General features: G+C 41.8%; 1 protein-coding gene across 4 annotated transcripts in view; it reads right to left on the bottom strand.

The window, feature by feature from the left end:
• The window catches only part of IKZF3 (IKAROS family zinc finger 3), a 35,819-nt gene extending 19,720 nt beyond the window's left edge, over positions 1–16,099 (bottom strand). For all 4 annotated transcript variants that reach the window (XM_059489314.1, XM_059489313.1, XM_059489311.1 and 1 more), the window contains exons 1-3: positions 16,052–16,099; positions 11,416–11,469; positions 10,079–10,189 (exon numbers count right to left, since the gene is read on the bottom strand). In XM_059489314.1, the coding sequence (XP_059345297.1) occupies positions 10,079–10,189; positions 11,416–11,469; positions 16,052–16,058 (172 nt within the window). In that variant the 5' untranslated portion in view covers positions 16,059–16,099. The remainder of the gene's footprint in view (positions 1–10,078; positions 10,190–11,415; positions 11,470–16,051) is intronic.
• Between the last annotated feature and the right edge of the window lie 929 nt (positions 16,100–17,028).

A 17,028-nucleotide genomic window follows, 5' to 3' on the forward strand; every position in this document is an offset into this window, starting at 1 on the left:
ATTTCCTGGGGAGATGATTACAAGATGAAAGACATACTCCAGAGTAATATTTTTGTTTCACCTGAAACATTGTAAAAACAATGGGTTCTGGAAAAAATCCAAAATAAAGCTGCGGTGGCAACTTCAGACTGAGTCACCACCCAAACAGTGCTTGTGTGTGCTCTATAAAATGATAGAATCACAAAGGGTTTGTGTTGGAAGGACATTAAAGCTCATCCAGTCCCACCCCCTGCCTTGGGCAGGGACACTTTCCACTCTCCCAGGTTGGTCCAAGCCCCATCCAGCCTGGCCTTGGACACTCCCAGGGATGGGGCAGCCACAGCTGCTCTGTGCCAGGGCCTCCCCACCCTCACAGGGAGGGGTTTCTCCCAAATATCCAACACAAATTTTCCCTTTTTTAGCTTAAAGCCATTCCTCCCTGTCCTGTCACTCCTGTTTCTGAAGCAGAGCCCCTCTCTGCTTTCTTTTAGGTTCCTTCAGATAATGGATGGCTGCTCTGACATCTCCATGCAATTCTTCTTCTCCAGGTTGAAAACGCAGAAATAAAAAAGTCAAGAGAGCCAAATAATGAGGGCAAGTTGGAGGGCTTCTGAATCTTAGCTGTTTTCTCTAGGAGGACGTTTCAGTAGAAAAACCCCCCAAATTCTCCATTTAATCTGAGACTCTGGCATCAAATACAGGGAGAAAACCTAAGTTTTGTCCTGTTGTTAAGCAAAGTTTACCAGGAGCAATGGGAAAAGTGCAAGGAATAAAACCCAGAAGCCATTAAAGACAACGGCAGGAAAGGGTGATGTAGCTCAAGTGTTTTACAAGGAGTGGGGTCATAATCGTGAAATCCTCAGCACATGCAAAAAGTCAACTGGGTAACAAAGAAACTTAATCATCTTAATGTGGCATTTTAATGATGCTGCTGATTTGCTGTGCCAATTCAGAGATAATGAGCCCCTAATGCTACAGATGTTCAGCCAGACTAAAGGAAAAAAAAAAAAAAGGAAAAAGGAAAGCTTTTCTTGTATGCCATTTCCTAACTATCCAATTAAACAAATTGTGAAAGCATATAAATAGTTTACCAGGTTTTGACAGCTGTTAATGGGATTCAGATGCTGAGGAACAAGAAGGGAGTCGATATTGGAGGGTTCTTGTGACTACCTGGGTTTGACAGGTATTAACTGATGATTCATCACTGTTATCCCCACAAAACCCTACAGACACATGCCAGAGCTGCTCCCCTCCCAGAATGAGAGATTCAGACAGTGGTGAACTGAAAAAGTGAGTGGAGTTTCCAGATTCAAGGCAGAATCCTGCATGTTTGTGAGAAACACCTCAGCAGTGGAATCAACACACTGGCGGCAAAGATAAGTCATGAATAAAAAATTTCCATTATCCTTGTTGAATAAAGAGAGTAGTGCATCCCATAAAAATTATAAACCAGGGGTAAATAATTAAAATAAACTATGCTATGCCTAAGTTTTTTTTCCTCAAACAAGAAGGAAACAATTACATGTATATACTGAGAATTTGGAGATTGTAACTAATGGGAAATTATAAAATGTGAAATGACACAATAGCAACATGAGTTTGTTTTTGTTTTTGTTTTTTAATGAGGCAACACTATTTGAGTTAAGACAATTTTTCTCCATGTTTTTCTTCTACCCCATTGCAGATATCCATCTAGGGAAGGGAAAAGATTTCAAGCCTTTTTGGCCCACCCTGGTTTGTTTTGCCTCTTATTCCAGCCTGGGCTCCCTTTTTCCCAACAGCTGCTATGAGATCATTGTTTGCCAAAAAAGAAAGAGCAATCACCTCAGAGCAGAATTAACTTGCAGCCAGACAGCAGAGAGAACCACCCCAACCAGGACATGGTGACAAGAAATGCCCTTGCAGGGTGCAGACTCTGGGCCTGTCCCATTCCTCAGCTCCTTTTTTGTGTTACTACAGGCCAAAGCAAGACTTCTGCACTAAAAGTCCCAAATATTGTATTTATTACTAGGAAATATTGGCTTTGGGTTTATTTTATCTTTGTGCCTTTTAGTATTTTCTTGGTACTGTTGTTCAGTAGTCACTTCAATACAAAAAAAAAAAAAAATAGTACTTATTTTGTTTAGATGCTTTATAAGGCAGATGTGAGGGGTAATTCCTAAATGACCCAGTGCAGAATGCACCTGGTGGAAATTTCACTTCTAAATATAGGAGAGAAACTTTCATCATTCCCCTTTGTGGAGTGCAGGCTCAATGGTAATGAGTCTCCTTGGTTTTATTGTGACTTGAAACAAAAATAGAAACAAATCAAATTGAAATGCAGCACTGAGAATTGGAGAGAAAATAAAAAAAATCAGCCAGGCATCATTTTCCAAGTGCTCAGATGTGTATTTTCTACTTCATTAATATCAGTGCCTCTTTATCATTAAAGCATAGTGTAATTTATCTAGTTGTACAATTAATTGCAAAATAACAGCCACCAAACAACACACATTGTTTCCAAGCTCATGTGAATCAGGAAACTTGAATTATGTAACTGATTCTTCAAGCATCTTACTTAAAACAAGGATTTTTCTTGTAAAGATTAATATTCCTGTGGAAATCTATGATTTCACACACAGTATTTCCCTTCTATTGTAATTTCTGCCTAATCATACTCCAGTGTTTTCTAGGATTTTCATTCAAAAGGTTTCCAAATTATGTTGAAGTTATACTAACAGAAATAAGGGTAAAGGAGAAATAGTCCCCAAAACTGAGTGTTCCCAAAGCTGGAGTAAAACAGGACAAACTGCATAGCAACACTGTGCAGTGCTGAGTTTAGAGAAGGAAATGGAATTTAACTTCATTTAACTGCATTTAAATGCTCTTAACTGAAACTACAAACAGAATTTGGGGAGGCAGAATGACCTTCCCTGGGACAAATTGGACTAGGGACTGGAAAACCATAGCTAGTGTATGCTGAAACTACTGTGGGGTTGTATTTTGGTTGTTTAATTTTAAAAGTGGCAATAATTTGCCATTTTTACTCAACTTTCTACACCCCCAGTGCTGGAGGGGAGCACAGAGGGAATGCCATCCCACATCCTCAGGCCTGCAGGGCCCAGGTTTTCCAACACCTGTCCCAGATGAAATTTATTTTAATTTTGACACCTGTTAACGTTATCCTTTCAGATTTGAATATCTTTTAAGTCTCCCTCTTACAAAAAAAAAACACACAGAAAAAGATGAAACTGCACAAGCTCTTCCCTTCCTTTGCCGTTAAGATACCATCAACCAGAGAAAACATTTCTAAAATGACAATTCCTGAAGTCCAGCAAGGCTGATACAATCACAACCGTTAAATCAGACTTCAATGAGACAGTTAATCAGAGAACATCTGGACCCAACAGTCAGACTGAGAAAGGCCACATGTTAAATTCAGATAATCACTGACATTACTTATATCAAGGGACCAATCACTAATGCGACCACTCAGGCACGGTCGGCTCTGGTCAACTGTGCTTCAAATGAACTTCAAACCTGAGAAATTCAATGTATCATTTCATTTAATCTTTGTGAATTCATCTCCCAGGAGCCTTCCTGACAATGCAATATATTCTTGTGATAAAAATTAAATATGGAGAGAAAATAAGATAAAATATCATGAAGAACAGGGAAATCTGTGATAAATACCTGAGGAATTTTAACACATAGAGGCTGAAGGCAGGAGCTTGGTTCAGATGGTCTTGAACACCTTGAACTGATTTGATTGAACTATAAAAAAATTCCAGTAGCAAATAATCTTGACTTGAATTTTAGATTACACCTGTGTTGTCTCCTATTTGAGGTTCTTTAATCAAATATTTGTAGTTTACTTTAAGCACAGCCTTGTAGAGAGACGAATGCATCCGCTTTGTGTTCCCTTAGTAACACTGATCTTACAGCTCTTACAGCTGCAAGAACTTACAGCTTTTTCCCATCCTAAACGTTCCCAAGAGTCTGCACAACAAATCCAGGCCTCCCTGGAAGAGCAGGATTGCTCAAAATGCTGGTTGGGTGTTGAAATTCAGGACATTCCTCTGGCTGTCCTGGATTGTCCAAACCCCTGCCAGGGGGCTCAGAGACCCTGGCACAGATCCCTGTGGTCTTAATTGTGACCCATGGAAAAAATTACCAACCTTACATGAAGATCTACAAGCCATGACAGTTTAAGTAGAATGATAGTGAATTTATCACCAGGTGAAAAAAAGATTTTTTGGGGTTTTTAGAACGGGGGTTCAGGGGGCAAGATGGAGGAATCTGGGCATGTCCAGCCTTTCTCCTTCTTCTTCTTGGCCTCCATCTTCTGCTGTGATGTTGGCACTTTTAGATTGGTTTAGAGTAGAAGCTCACTGTCTAACATAGGTGATAGGTATTGGGAAGTTATTGTAAATACTGTATACATAGTTTTTAGTATAAAAAGATAACACCGCCCTGGGGCAGGCAGAGTGCCTGGGACTGTCTTGCTGAGCGAATCTCGGCTGGACAGGAGAAAGAATTTTATACATAAGAAACAATAAACAACCTTGAGACAGAGAAATGAGGAATTTTGACTCCTTCTTCGAGTGCTGGGCTGGGAAAAGAGACTTTTTAAGATTTCTCGTGGTCACTGTGAGCAGCAGAGACTCTGGAGCACCTGCAGCTCCCGGAGCCGATCCTGAGGTGGAGCTCCTGCACCAGGAGAGCAGGAGAGGAGCTGCACGCACGGCAGGTGAGCGCAGCCACACGCTGCTCCTCGGGAGTACAACCAGCCCAGCTCCCAGTTTATGAATTCCCAAAGCTCCTGCAGAGCAGAAGGAAATAAAGCCGGAACAAGAAGTGGAGAGATGCAGCGCTGAGGACACGGCAAATCCCCACGTGAAACAGGCACTGAGCACCCGCTGCAAACTCTGCGCAGTTCAGTTAAAAGAACCATCAATTCCAATGCTCAGGGAACTATTTGTGTATTTTAGTAAAGTTTTGGCTCTTGTGGATCTGTTTCCCTTTCTCGAAACTTTTTCAGTAGCACAAACAGTGAACCTGTCCCTTCAACTCATTTTGTGCCAAGTGAACAGCCTGGTTTGGGGGCAAAATGTGACTCATCCCCATTAACTGATTTCCTTTTCACTAATCTGTATTTCCAAAAATAGATTATTTCCTACAATAACATGTCATTTGAGTTCCCAGAGCCATTTTCCGCATCTTCACTTATTTTCTGCTGGGGGGAGTGGGGAGGGATCACAACTCATCAGTCTTGGACTAGATTTTATTGCAATGCCAAAGGAATGAATATTTCTCTCACCTTTAATTTCAGGGAATTATTTTGTATGGATCCAAGATACACGTTGTAGAACAAGTGGGAAAAAATGGAATTTAAAAAGTTATGGAATGCAGGCGATCGTCTCTTGATTAACTGTGCACCCATTCTCTTTCCAGCCCTTGTTCTGTCTCAAAGCTTCCACTGGGAGTCAGGATATCTCAAAAGTAAATTCTATTTTCTAATCACTATAATGGGTTAATTAGAACGAGAAATTGCTGCACTTCCTGATTATCTGCAGGCAATCAGAGTATCCGAGTGTCTGTGTCAGTGCTGAGTGCTCAGGATAGTCCAGCTGATGTCAATCATTTACAGGCTGGGTGACACCACCGCCCCGTTGATGTCACCGAGCGTGCCTGGCAGCATTCCTGCCGCTGACGGCACAGTCTGAAGAGTTCAAACAAAGTCAAGAGGATCGTTTGTTGATAAGGAAAACGCGGCTTTCAGTCCCAGTAGAGCCCCTAGAGAAGCCTGACCCGTTCAGCACAGGCTCCTTGTTGGGTTTAACACTACAGAAATCCCCTTGCAGTGAACTTCTGCTGATGTTGTGAGATAACCCCAAGTCCCATGAGCGCCGGGGCTCGAGCTGGGCTTGGGAGATGAAATATTCTGATAAAAAACGGCACTTCCTTTCCAGGCAGATAAGTGCATGTTCTTGCAGCACCGCTGGAACCTCGCTGAGCGCCCCAGTGAGGCTCTGTCACCTCTCCTGCCTCTCTCCAGCCTTTCAACCGCCCCCCTCACACACCTCAGTGCAGCAGCAATTAACATCCATAAACCACAAATGTGCCTTTTATCTCTTTTTAGCTCACAACCATGAAAGCTCGCTGACATTCATAACACCCCAAAAGTTGTCTGCCTCAACAGCTGAGAGAATTAAGACATAATTAAACATTCGTGCTTGACTGCGACTCCCAGAGGAAGGAAAGTGGCTTTTTAAATTTAATTTTTAAATTAAAGATGTGCCAACTTTGGCCACTGAAGGTAACAGTGTTGGGGGCACATAAAGGAACAGGGGAAATCAAGAGCTTCCCCCCCCCTCTCTCATTGCTTGTCTCTTTTCAGACTAGACACAGGAAGCACCATGGGAACGGTGTATTTTTATGGTTGCAGGCAAGCATACACCATGTGCACCACAGCGTGCAGCTTCCAGTCCCTTGAGGCAAGAAAAGGGGGTTTTGTTTCTTTTTTTTTTTTTCCTTCTTCCCCATCAAGCTTTTAATTACCATTTTACTATAGCCTGCTGCCTAATTGTTTGCCTGATAGTTAGCACTGATCATCATGGCAGCCTGTTTAACAGGGGGGTGGAGCAGGACAAGTTGTGTTGTTTCCATGGAATGGCATCTCACCTGTGTCAGGACTCACAGAAAAAACACCAGAAGCTGGTGTGTTTGCACAGGCTCAGAGAAGTACAAATACAAAACTGGTTGCTGGAAAAGTGGATTTTTTTCGTACCAAATGAGCTCCAGCTATGGTGTTTCAGCCCTATGCATTAATTTAGTGGTTTTATTAACTGTCTGTAAGATTTTGAAAGGATCCCAGCATCACTTTTAATATAAAAAGCTCCATCAAACCAAATCAGACAATATCTAGACTTAAACAGGTCCAGCTTCTGCTCAAAGCCTCAGAATAATTCCCCACATCATACTCACAGTGTCACCCATGAATAATGCAAGAATCACAAAAAAACACAGTCCAAGAAACTGGGAGATTCCTACTCACTACGGATGGCTGACAAGACATGGAAAAACCAGCCATAATTGTGCTGGAGAAAAACATGTTACAGACATAGCAAGGCAGTGGAAAGCAGGTTATCAAAGGCCTGATCTGTCTCCATGAGTCAGTGGCCTCTTGTTCCCATGATGGCCTTCAGCAGATGGAACAAACCCCGGGGGCACGGATCGTGTGGGGGTTCAGGAGAGAAAAAGGAGAGGTTTCTATTGCAGGCTGTCATCAGCCATGAATTGGGAAGGTGGAATTGCTCACTCACAAACATGATTAACATTTATGAGAACCACATAAACATTTTTTCATTATTTCTGTTTAAATTTTATAGAAAATGAGGGGATTACTGATCGTATCAATGTGCCAAATAAAGAAAAGGGGTTTTTTGGTTTTTATTAACCAATAGGTTTTTCAGGTGTAGGCAGGACATAATCCCTTTCCCAAAAGCCATCACCAATACTGATGATATTTCTATTCTGTGATCCTGGAGTATATTATATATTCATTTTACCAGGGTTAGTGATCCCCAAAAGATAATCCTCCCACCAGGACAGCACTGTCAAAATGTGGTTTCATTTATAGAAATCAGACAGTAGTTAGTGACCCACGAGGACTGCTCAGGGACTAACAGAGCTGCTGCTATTTTATAGAGGGCATGACATGAAAACTGAGATTATTTGTGAATTTCAGTCTCTAACAGCAACTGAACTGGTGTTGTTGGGAGGAAATTTAAGTGCACCTACTGATCGTTGCAGGGCCTGGAGTACTAACACAGCATGCTTAAATATTTAAGATTTATTGTGCTTCCGGTATCAGAATGACTGCAGAGAACAGTGTGTGAAGCACTGAAGCAAACACTATGTATATTTTATTTTGTGCCATTTCACATGGAGATGCTGGAGGTACCTTTTTTGTGCATTTGAAGCAGCTTTCTCCTTGCAGTCATGGATTTATTCCTACAGTGAGCAGTAAGGAATGGGGCACTGTGGCAGTGAAGGTTCATACTCACTTTATAATGAATGAGCTCTAATGGTAAGGGAGGCTGCTGGAGGGAAATGATGTTTTATTGATATTTATAGCATTGTCTTTGAGATGTAAATTTTCAGTGTTTGCATTCCAGAACAAATGGCAAAGAGACTTAATTTAAGAGATCAGCAGCAATATAAAAAATGAATGGTAAAAGCTGTACTGACACAGTCTCTCACGTGTCCAAGTTGTTCCTGACTTAAATGTATGGAGAAGAGGGTGAGAAATGGTTCTGTAGGCACAGGGCAGCCAGAGAACAGGAAAAGACAACAAAAACAAATTCATGCCTGGGCACTGCATGTGAGCAATATGGACATGGCTCCTGGAAAGGGAAGGTGGGAAGAAGCTACAGCAACTCCTCTCAGGTGGTCAGTACTGGGAGATATGGGAAAGAAACCCTGTCCTGGCTTCCTGCACCCACAGCTCAGTGAGCAGGAGGAGTGAAGGGCTGGGACACTGGGAAAGCACAGGGAGAAGTGAGCCAGTGAGAGTGGAATTGGTGCAAGGGGTGGACAAACAGCTGGAGCATGGCTGTGAATATTTGATGTCCTGTGGGATCTGAGAGATCAGCTGCCTTGGTTGTAGGAAATGCTCAAGTCTTCCATATTCTATCTATTCTATTAAACTTCTGCATTTAGGGTAAGCAGAGCAGAACTCACCTGCCCAAGGCAGGCTCTACATTGCAGATATCTATAATGAGCTAATCTCAATTGTAGAGTCCTGCTAAGCAGCAGCTGCTCTGGGGACATGAAGCTTTTCATCCTAATCCAGACACCCAAATCTGGTCAGAAATCCTGTGTGATGTCTGTCCATAAAATGCCCAGAAAGGCCAGACACCAGCAGTAACAGATACTGGCACTGTAGATCCTTGAGGGAGATTCATCTCACCACTCCCTTGAGTGTTTTATGTTTGCTTGCAATTTGTTAACCAATAAAAACATTTGGTCTTTAATAATGCAAAAGTATAACCTCTGCAAAATAATCACATTAACATTAGAGGGAACAACCAAAGCTACTTACACAGCCAAAACACAGAATTCTTTAGTGATTTACTTGATTCATGTGATACAAACTCTACCTCAAACTCCCACCCAAAGCCACAGCCGTAATTTCCCTTGGCTGCTTCCCTGCCATGGGCTTGTGTCACAGAAAGGCCCTGTGACACTGGTGACACCATGTGTGCTGTGCCCAGGACACGTGCCCCACATCCTGCACCAGGCACACTCCTCACTGGCTGTGGCTGAGGCCCCTGGCACGGATCAACACTCTCAGGTCATGGGCAGGAACTGCTGTTCATGCTGAGATTTCAGTTTAGGAGATTCTACAGCACAGAAGAAACTCAACATATGTGTCATGGACACATGTAAACCCTGAGCTCTGTGCAATTGCCAAGTTTCAGCAGCTGCTGTTATCTTCTATCTATTAATGAAGAGGACCTGATGGTTTTTAAAGACAGCACATATTAATTTACTATTTTAATTAATCCCTATGTTTTCTCTCAGACCTATAAGAAGGATATTTTCTTCATCAATAAACATGGAAAACTGACCAACCTCCCTTTCACCCCCAGTTTAAAATACAGCATTGCTGTTACAGTTTTAAATTTTACAGGTCTGAGTGGTCCTGTGAATTTGAGATAACTTGTTCTTTCTTTCAAAAAAAAAAGGAATAAATTATCAAGTTATTTTTTTAGGTATGAAAGTACTTAGCATAAATAAAAATTGCAGTCCTAACACAGGATTTGCCTATGCAAACTGCTGTTAGGAATTTGTTAGCACACACATTAGAGGCTCACCAGATGCACTTGCTCTTTTATCTTCCCATCCATATTTCACAGATCCTGTAAAACTGACCTTGCTAAAATGCACGTTAAGGTTCCTTGATGGAAAAGTGTTGCTCCTCTTTAAAATGTGTTGAAATGCTCCAAATGAATTGTATTGCTATTCCTCTTAAAGGCATGTTTTCATAGCATAATCAGATGAATAAAAAGACAAAATACAATTATTATTTATCAGAATTCCAACTCTACTTTACCTCCTGCTTCTTCATTAGACTGATTGTGTTCCTTCACATCTTCCACATTATCCATGCTTTCCATTTCCTGGGATTTGTTCAGATTACAGTCTGTCAAATCCTCTTGTTCCTCTGGAAAAAAAAAAAAAAAAAAAGGGCAAAAAATAATTAACTATTTATTCTCCAAGAATATTTCCAGGTGATTCCCTCAAAGAAAGCACCTGCACACTCCCAGCACTGCTGACAGTACCCACAATGTTATTTCTACAGATGCACTTTGGGGAATGATTTCACTTTCCAAAATCCTACACGAACTCTCACACACACCTGGAACACATTCTCAGCTTTTGATCAGATCCAAATATTCTGGACTTTATTCTAAATGGCAGCAGGAATAAAATCCAGTGTATCTAACTCTATCATAGGTGCTCTGACAACTGCTGTGAGCAGGGATGGAGCTCCTTGGAGCAAGGCAAAGGAATCACAGCTCCACTTTGTTCTTTTGGGCAAAATTTTAATCATTCTGGCCTTGGGCCAGAAAACTGCTCAAGCAGATGTAATCAAGGCCTCTTTGAACCCACTTGCACTTCTCTGCTTATTCCACGTGTGTATTTTTAAATATCAACATTATCATGCAGACCAGCATCCCAGAGATCCCAGCCTCTCTACTTGGAAATAAAGACACATTTTTAACTGTAGTGAAATTTATTCATGTAAAGTGTTTCAAATAAAGCCTCTTTCATTAACCTCACAGTGCAAACTAGCTCCATATTATGTGTATTTCTGTAAATTTCAAATCAATATTTCATTAAAAAACAGACAGTATTTTTTTTCAAACATTATGGGAATTTTAAAAATTTACAGTAACACTGTGAAATTGCTGGTAAATTCTTTAACCTACTGACAGCTGGATGGTAACACCTCTGATCCTTCTCAAGCTAAATATTACATTGGAGCTGAAAAGAGGCTCGACTTTTTGATTAACAAGAAAGTGAAACACTTGTCAAACTCACTCAGGAGGTTTGTTTTCATATTTTTAGAAATGCAGTCAACCAAGAGAATTGTATTATTCTTGCTTGCCTAATCAAAACTTCCAGCTTTCTCCTGAAAATATTTCCTTTCTTCATATACAGTCCTTTTTTCCCATTTCACTATAATTTTCCAGTATTATATTGAACTTCCATGGTTTTATTTCATCTCTAAAATTTACTTTTTTTGCCTTTAATGCCCCTCTTTATGCTTTTGACTGTTATACAGTGTCCTGGGACCCTAAAGCAGCTACAATTCATGTATTTTTCTCAATTTAAATATAAAATTGTCAAGAGAGAGTGGAAGAACACAACTGAACAGCACAATACCTGCAGCTACAGGCTGTTCCTGAGGGTTACTGAGGTCCATCCCGGGCTGTGAATCTGCAAAAGACAGAAAAGCAGCCTGAGCTGTCTAATATTTAAAACAGTTCACAACACACTTGTTACAATCTTATAAATTCCCGTTTTCTCGGCTGAAAGTAAAATTGAAAAAGAAAACCTTTCAAAGAAATAAAAAACAAATTAGTATCATGCTTCACTTCTTTATATCCTGAGCACTGGCCTGTGCACAGAAAAGGGATTAAGTATGATTTTCTAACTTCAAAAATTACAGAACAGAGTACCTTAAGCTTTCAATTTACTCATTGAGTACCCTGTGAACACAGTGCAGCCATAGTAACTCTGTGGCAAGTTAAATTCTCTAAAGCACAAAGATATTTTTACATTCTTTTTCCAACACAAAGGGAAACCCCCATTATCTTCACCAGATCTACTTGGTTTTCATGGGAATGCGAGTCTAATTCCCACTGAGAAATTCCAAAAGGGATCAAATGCTAGGAATTTTAAACATTTTTCAGCCAAATGAATACCCGTGCAGCCTGGTTTCCCAGCGTGCTGGGGGCTCAAGAGAGCTCTGAGCCAGCACAAGCTGCAGGTATTCCCATTGCCCAGTGTCCAAAATTCAGTTCTTGATTTAAATTGGAGGCACAGACCTGAACTGTCCCATTATTTCTTAACTCCAGTCCTCCCTGCCTTGAGATTTCATTGCTTGGATGTTGAATTTTTAACACAGACACAGTTACCTGCTTCCTTCCTCCTTTCTTTCCTGTAGCTTTTTCCCCCTCTTTATTTTTTTACATGCCATAACATCTTTTATCAGCTTTGAACCTTAAAAAATAATAGTTTCTGGACCAGGAAAATTTCTTCCTGGCAGTTACATAACAGAAACACCCAGGCAGCGGGCATGAGGTGTTAACCACGGGTGACATTTACCCCATAATTATCTGTCTTTACCTCCTCTGCACATGGAACTTTTTTGTGGTCTCTGCAACGTTAAAATATAAAGCTCTGGTAACTCTCCAGCAAGGCAGCATGGTATCAGAAGAGGGACCCCAAAAAAACTGCATGAATAGAGGGGGGGGATAATGTGTGCAACAAAATAGAGGCCTTGCATCATAAAGATAGTCACAGAATTAAATGACAAGAAGTTCAGCTATTTATTGAATTGATATTTTGCAGTAAGTAAGACAGATCAAGGAACTGTGTGGTTATAGCCCTTAATTTCTCATTTTCATTCTATAATGCCAGGAAAATTGAGGTACAAAGAAGCAGATGGACTAATTTATACAGCAAATAATGGTGAGAAAACATCAGTAAATTCTGGGAAAATGAACAAAATTTTTTTTAATATTGATTATAACTTTACATTGCAATAAGTTGCTCAGAGAAGCTGTGGCTGCCCCATCCCTGGAAGTGCTCAGTGCCAGGCTGGATGGGACTTGGAGCAGCCTGGGAGAGTGGAAAGTGTCCCTGCCCATGGCAGAGGGTGGAACTGGATGAACTTTAATGTTCTTCCATCCCAAAACTGTGATTCCATGAATAGAGATACATAAATTGCACAAACCCTTGTAATTCTGCACTTAATTAATGAAATCTCCCTTATTCTGCAACATTTGATTTTAGTTTTAATTGCATTCAGAATCCCTGCACAGTTGCTCCATTCGGGCCAAAGCCCCAGGATGAAGCCCCAAGGTGCTGTTGAAACCTTGGCAGCAATTCTGCATTTCCCTGAGCTCCAAGGTGGTCATGGAAGAAAGATCTAGAACCTCCACATTACTGCTTGAATTCCAATAATTCTACATATATTCCAGGGTAACTCTATATTTTTATATATTATTGGATTCCTCAGGTTTCCCTGGAAGTGCAGGACAACTTTCTGGAGAACAGCATTGCCTGAAGCCCACGAGAGCCAAGCAGGACCTGCTCAGCCTCCTCAAACCCTCATCTCCTCCCTGCTGAGATGGAGTCTGTGAATTCATTCATATTTTGTTGAACACAAGGTTTTCATGCCCATAATGGCTGCCGGGCAGGATAACCCTTCAGAAGAGATAAGAGCAATGACACACCATAGAATGTTTCTCTTCTTGCTTGAGAAACATCCTGGTCTTTGTCTCACTTTCAAGCCTTCAACCTCCCCTCACCAGCACCTGGTTTCTTTACAGCATTGGTTTCCAGCAGCTTCTTAAAGCCTTAGTGGTCCCTTCATATTTAACCTCAAGTCTCTTTCCTATCCTAAGCCAAATCCTTCATGGTGACAGGACAACATGTGGGTAAATTCCACCCCTGATTCTGCACCAATAAAGTTATTTTTCTACCAAATGTTCAGAAAAACACAAGGCAGGAAATCACTTACAGAACACGTTTGTCTTCCCAAGCTTCAAAGAGCTCCAGGGGCTGGGGTGCATGGGAAGAGGACGCTGTTCTCTGTGTGCTGCAGCTGAGGCACAATGTGCATTTACAAAGCAGAAGTAAAATTCGTGTGCTTTCGAAACCAATCCTTGGCCATCCTGTGTTCTACACCCATAGGCAAAGGGAGCCAAAATATTCAAATAGCTTGCTAAAAAAGTGCTGTGGTATTTTAGTATGCATCACTATTCATATTTTATCCTGGTATTTGACCAGAACAGCCAACCAGAAATTTAACCCCCCTAAAATGGATATTTTTCAAATCACTGATGACCCTGATTCCTTTCTGTCCTTAATGCAGAATGGGAGGTATATTTTGGATTATTACAATTTCATCTGTTTGTCCCCAAAATGAAACCAGAATGCTGTCTTTTTCCTGCAGGCTGCACTTTTCAGCTCAACAGCACAGGGAAGGAGACACCTTTGAAAGTCCCATCTGCTCTTAGTCCTTCCATCACAGTAGATGGAGCAGAAACAGAGTTTCCTTGTCTGAAGTCAGTACTTTTGCTATGTACACCCCTCAACCTCTTCCACTTCAACAAGTTTTTCACCTTCAATCCACACTGGGCCATTAAGGAGAGAAATTCTAGCTGATGTCTCCACTGAATGTACTTCTTCATCATCCACAGCCCCCATGGCTTTCTGAAGAAGGCACTTGGGCCAAGAAAACTCTTTGTGGGGTCTCTGATACTTTGCTGCTCTTAAGCACCATGCAGTTTGTGAAATGTCACAGGTATTTTAAGTGCACATGTCATTTGGGAAAAAATCCTGATCAGCACTGGTATTATACACTGATCAGCAGTGTATAATTAGGGATATTTTTCTCATGTTGGTGCATACGACCTTCTAAACCCAGCAGAATAATTCAGTGATTCAATATAGGATTTTCTGAATCATAGAATGTCCTGAGTTGGAAAAGTCCCACTAAGATATCAAGATCCGACCTGTTGATCCAAGCCCAGAGCCTGGAGGTGACAGCTCCAGCTGGACAGTTCTTTTGGTAATCACAAAACCAAATCATTCATGGAGAAATATAATCAAGTTAAAGACAAATTTTGGTTCAAACACCCACCCTGGCCAGGGCCTGTCTGCTGCTCTGAGACCCTACCAAACCTCCACACACTGGGTGTGGAAAATTCAAGTCAGCCGTGCTGTCCCTCTGTCCTCAGGGCACGGAGATTTGTCAAAGACCCACGGAAACACCCCTGAAAGTTACTGTACCCAAGGATAACACATTACAACACTAACTTCATCTCCAGTCCAGCACTCTCAGGCACATTTATGGATCCTCATCATCCTCAAGTACACACCCAAAACCTGAAGGAACATTTCCATGTTCACTTTGAGCGCACAAGAAATAAGAATACCAAAGAAAGGATTTCTTAGATAACCTCAGATATAGTGAAACCCTGTTATTTTCTAATTGCAGACTATTCCAACACACCTCACAAAGTTTTCCTCCCAAAAAGACAGCGATCCCAACTCGATCAAGAAAATGAAGCTGCATTTTTAGGTGGCAAAGTGCCCCCAAACCCATTCTTTCAAATCATTAGTTACTTCTCTCCAACAGCAACATTCTCAATTCAGTCAGATTCAATGATTGACTATTTACAGGAAAATAGTTTAAAAGCCTTCAGCAAAGGAAAATGCATTTTTAAATAGGCATCTGCAGCTAACTTAAAATAACCAAAAGCCTCGAGTCTTTGAGACAGGACAGAATTTAAACTGAAGACCTTAAAGTACTGAAGTAAGAATCTCCACCTTTGAAACAAGAAACCAAGTGATGCTTTGCAAAGCTTCTTTGCCAGGATTGTTAAAAACACCAGAAACACTGCTTTTCAATGACAGGTAATTATTCCAGAGCCCAATATTAACTCCCAGATCGGTTTTGGCCGACCCTGAATATTATGGGCATGTTTTACAGGTGAGAAGAAAGAAGACATCCTTGAATTCGTTAAACCTCAGAATAAGAACAGCAGATAAAGCACGCTCTAAACCCTGGCTTTATCACGCGCTTTGTGATATCTCCGAAATTAAACAGAGAGGGGGCAAAAAGCCCCGTTCGTTTCCCGTTTAATTGCTACACGCGACTCAATTTCTTTTCCAGAGCCTGCGAATTGTTTGCAGCAAGAAGCGGCTGAAAGCCCTGGAGCGATGGAGCCGCTGCGAGCCCCGGCGGGACAGAGGGTCCAGGGGGAAGAGCGGGGTCGTTTCTCACCTTCCATGCTCCGTTCGCGGCTCCCTGCTCCACCTGCCCGCCCGGGCTCGGGACTGCCAGCGGAGCGCACCGGCCTCGCCTCCCGCCCGTCACCGTGACATCCGGCGGGGCGCTCGGCGGGCGGAGAGCGGCGCCGGGCGGCGGCGAGAGGAGCGCACCCGGTCCCGGTGCCGGCTCCGGTCCCGCCTGCCTCCGAGGCGCTGCTGGTGCCGCTCGCAGGGGACCCTCGCCCCTCAGGAAGGGCGAGGGGGTTGGAGATTGGGGGAACCCCCCCTCACTTTCATCCCCAGAATGGGCACACCTCGGATTGTGTGTTAAAGTTATGGCTGAGATAATAGTAAAGAGAACTTAGGTTGAGAAAGAAAACAGCGTTGCTATTTAGCAGAAAAACAAAGTAGATAGTTCTTCAATAAAATGGAACAAATATGAATTTCGAAGTCATCTAGTACAGACTCCAAAAATGAAGTTCATTCCACACTGGGCCTGAACAGGGCTTTGAGTATAGGGGGTAGCAGCAGGTGACATTCAGGGGTCACTCCAGGCCCAAAAGCAGTTAATGAAGTGAGCAGTGAAATCGGGATCTGAGCTCATCACTTGGATCTAAACCCAAAGGCAGCAAGCAGAAATTATCATAGATCAGGAGCAGGATAACAACATGGAAACATGATTCTCCTACTCACTTCCTGTGTGGTGCCAACGGCTGCTTCTTACACTCGTGCTTTTCCATTGCTTGGAAAAAGATTCTAGAAATAAAATGTTAAAATAAAAAAAAAAAAAAGTGGGATAATCAAGCAATTCTTGGCTATTCCTAATCTCTGTAGCCCCTTTCCAGAATAATTTGTTAATTAGGCAGGTTTCCTGGTTCTACAAATTTTACGGACTGCTGTGCAGCAATCAGAAACCTCTGGTTTCCATCCCAGAATTATCCACAGCCATTTTCTCTTACTGCCAGATTTGTTCTCTGATTTAAATCCTTA

The sequence above is a fragment of the Ammospiza nelsoni genome, chromosome 26, assembly GCF_027579445.1.
Source record: "Ammospiza nelsoni isolate bAmmNel1 chromosome 26, bAmmNel1.pri, whole genome shotgun sequence".
In the NCBI taxonomy this organism is placed as follows: domain Eukaryota; kingdom Metazoa; phylum Chordata; class Aves; order Passeriformes; family Passerellidae; genus Ammospiza; species Ammospiza nelsoni.